The 3,777-nt window shown below is 41.4% G+C and overlaps 1 protein-coding gene across 1 annotated transcript; it reads right to left on the bottom strand.

Moving 5' to 3' along the window:
* Positions 1-1,723: 1,723 nt before the first annotated feature.
* LOC149361271 (uncharacterized) lies at positions 1,724-3,212 on the bottom strand. The gene has a single exon (XM_089569492.1). It carries the CDS (start codon positions 3,210-3,212, stop codon positions 2,214-2,216), a length of 999 nt encoding a protein of 332 aa, XP_089425618.1. The 3' UTR covers positions 1,724-2,213.
* Positions 3,213-3,777: the final 565 nt, after the last annotated feature.

The raw sequence follows: 3,777 nt of genomic DNA, 5'->3' as shown, positions 1-3,777 counted from the left end.
TAGTGCGGAGCCATGTGGATAAGTTTTGCAGCCATATATTGGTTTCTACTTGGAGGGCTTCCAGATCTTGTCCGCAGAAGAATACATTGGTATCGTCAGCGTACAGTACTATTTCTGGTGTAGAGGGCACGTTAATTACATCATTTATATAAAGAAGAAATAACAGCGGCCCAAGGATTGATCCTTGCGGAACTCCATAATGTATCAGACCTAAGCTGGACTTTGCATTCGGAATGTTCGTGTACTGTTGACGATTTGAGAGGTAATTCTTTATTAATGTGAGAGCCGTTCCTCTAATGCCATATTTATATAACTTGTATAACAATATCGGGTGCTTGATAGAATCGAATGCTTTCCTAAAGTCAAGAAAAACACCTATTGTATATATTTTCTGCTCAAAATTGTCTATTATCTTATCCTTAATTTTTATTAGCGCCATTTCAGTAGATTTCTCTTTCTGAAATCCATATTGCTGTTCTGCGATGATATCGTTTCGCTTGCAGAAGTTTAGTAGTCTGATGTTTATAACCTGTTCAACTACTTTCGAGAGGACTGGTAGTACCGAAATTGGCCTATAGTTATTTATATCATTTCTATCGCCTCCCTTGTGTATGACGGAGACTTTTGCAATTTTTAGTTTGTCTGGAAATATTCCGCTACTCAAAATAAGGTTGCATATATGCGTAAGTGGCTCACTAATCATGTGACTAACGGATTTTATAGGTTGAACTTTAATATCATCAGCACCACATGCACTGCTACTTTTTAAGTTTTTGATTACTGTGCAGATTTCCAATTCTGTAGTTGGAAACATGAACATTGAGCTTTCGATGTTGGATGTGAGATACGATGTAAAATCACAGTTACTTGCCTGAGATTTACTTGAAGCCCCTGATATGAGAAAATGCTCATTAAGTTTGTCAGCAAGCGACGCCCCTGTGTAAGGCACACCATTTATAACAAGTTCAGAGATGCCGTCTCTTTCATTTTTGGACATTAGCTTGTTTACGGTATTCCATACCTGTTTAGGGTTGTTGCAGATATCAGTAAACTTATGTTCGTAATAACTGGTCCTGGCTTTTTTAATATCAGAGCTTAACTTGTTGCGAATTCGTTTATACTCAATCAAACTGTCTATATTTTTCGTTCTGATAAAAGAGGCAAATAGTCTGTCACGATTTCTAATTCTTTTCAGAAGTTCAGCATTTATCCATGGTTTTCTGGCTTTTTTGCACTTTTTGAATTGCACTGTAGGAAAGGCTTGATTATAGAGCTCGGTAACTGTTTTAATAAAGACGTCATATGCTGTAACGGGGTCAGATAGTTGAAAAACCTCTGCCCAACTTGTTTCTGCTACTAAGTTTCTAAATATTGTGGTCTTTGCTTCATTAATGATTCTATGTGTAATCGGTGCACTGATTTTGGAATGACTCTGTGTTGTAAAGTATGGTTTAAATGACAGGAAAATCGGCAAATGGTCACTAACATCAGCTATCAGTACACCTGCTTGCACATCATCCTTTTTGTAGCTTGTGAAGCACACATCTAGTAAAGTACGGCACATATCAGTCACTCTAGTTGGCATATGTATCACATTTTCACAACCAAACGAGAAAAAAATATCAAGCATCCTTTGCTGATTAGATTCAGGCAATAAGAGATCGATATTGAAATCACCACAAATAACTACAGGCGACTTAAACTGCATGCACTGTTCTAACATATTTTCAAGAAATACTAAAAACATTTCCTGTGATCCAGAAGGCGGCCTGTATATAACGGCAAATATGGTACCAACACATTTTAACATGACACACTCAAAGTGCTGATCTATGACACAGAAATCTTCAATGGTGACATAGTTTAGGTGGTTCATTACATAAATGGCCACACCTCCCCCTCTCTTATTACTCCGTGAAACTGATGCGCATTTGTATCCTGGAAATTGTATGACATCATAATCATTGGTAAACCAAGTTTCAGTGAAAGCTAAAAATTCAAATTTATGGTCTAGTGCATTTAGGAGGGTTTCTACAGAATCCTGTTTATTCCGAAGGCTTTGCGCATTGAGATGGAATAAGGAAAGTTGATTTTTTTCTCGTAGACGCTTGGAATGTTTAAACGAATCAGCATCATGATAAGAATATGCGAACGAGGCTGTCATTTTCAAGGGTGCTGCTATCAGTTACCGTGGTGTGCATACGGCCTGTTACTCAACGTATCTTATCCAGATCGTTAGTCGTCCTAATCCTGATAACTCGGCTGCGGGAGCCACGACGAACAAACATTTTTCCATTCTTCAACCAGGCAAACTCATACTCTTTTTCCTTGGCCGTTTTTTTCATTTTCCAAAAGAGCGCCTTGTTCTGTGCTGTCAGGTTTTCATTGAAGAAGATTTTAGATTTCGCTTCCTTTAGCTGTCCCTTTTTTGCAAGCCATGCGTCTCTGGTTGAACGGGATAGGAAGCGTACAAGAACAGGTGTAACCTTCTTAAAACTCTCCCCGACCTCACTGTCACTACTAGCACTCGCGTTGTTAGTGCTCTCCTTGATAGACCGTGAGGGCAATCGATGCACAGCCTCAACATCTGCCTCGGAAAGCAGCGGAAGTTCGAGATCAATGGCCAAGACATTAAGCTTTTCCAGTAGGTTTTCATTTTCATGATGGGGCAGCCCAAGTATTTCTAAATTTTGGCGTCTGCTGTACTGCTCTAGTTCGTTAACTTGTTGCCTTAATTCCTGGTTTTCTTGTTCTGCTACCAGAACCTCGAGTTTTTCCACTCGCTTTCCGAGGGCAGATATATCTGCATCCTGTTGCTTCATTTTCGACAAAACTTCGTCGTATTTTGTGGACATTTCCTGCATAAACTGCTCAATACCATCCACAGTGGCCTTTATCTCTCCTAGTGCGTCGATTTTCGATTTGATCTCAAGTACTTCTGTGAGCACGAGACGAACATCTGTAATTTCACTTGGAAGATTCATTTCCGGTTCCTCGCTTGTTTCCTTTCCACTATGGTTGCTTCGAGCCTTAGCTGTTTTGCATGTTGGGCATTTCCATGCTTTTTTTGCAGTTTCTGCCTTTTTCTTGTATGTGGCTTCACTTACCCCAGAACATGTGCCAAGATGATACACATAACAACACTCTGAGCATGTCAGAAACGCTTCATCCTCAGAAAACTGTTCGTTGCATGCAAGACATGTGTCAGCCATTTTTCACTTGTCACGACAGACCGAGCAGTCAGCAGCAGCGGCTACCAGAAAAAAAAAATAGCTAAAGTTGCATTTCAAGGGGAAAAGGAGGAAAAAAAAAAACCAACCTGTAAATTAAGGTGATGTTTTTAGGGCACGGATAGTAGGTCCTGCGGTGCCACTGCTGCTGAATGCTTGTGAAGTAGATCCCCGGTGGCAAGCTGCTTTTATAGCTGTTGGGCGGTGACGTCGCGAGCTACGTCGATTTAGCAGCCAGTTTCCCAGCCACGTTTCCGATCGCCAGTCATTCTGCGGTAGCTCATCCGGGGCAGATGTACGCAATCGGCTCCTGTAAATTAAGGTGATGTTTTTAGGGCACGGATAGTAGGTCCTGCGGTGCCACTGCTGCTGAATGCTTGTGAAGTAGATCCCCGGTGGCAAGCTGCTTTTATAGCTGTTGGGCGGTGACGTCGCGAGCTACGTCGATTTAGCAGCCAGTTTCCCAGCCACGTTTCCGATCGCCAGTCATTCTGCGGTAGCTCATCCGGGGCAGATGTACGCAATCGGCTCCTGTAAATTAAGGTGA

This window comes from Amblyomma mixtum, chromosome 2 (assembly GCF_055824585.1).
Source record: "Amblyomma mixtum isolate Tamu chromosome 2, ASM5582458v1, whole genome shotgun sequence".
NCBI lineage: Eukaryota > Metazoa > Arthropoda > Arachnida > Ixodida > Ixodidae > Amblyomma > Amblyomma mixtum.
The sequence above is the reverse complement of the archived record's forward strand: the minus strand, read 5'-3'. Positions and strand labels throughout refer to the sequence as shown.

What these genes read in the sequence shown, in the direction of transcription:
- LOC149361271 (XM_089569492.1), bottom strand. Translation starts at nt 3,212, where the DNA reads ATGGCTGACACATGTCTTGCATGCAACGAACAGTTTTCTGAGGATGAA.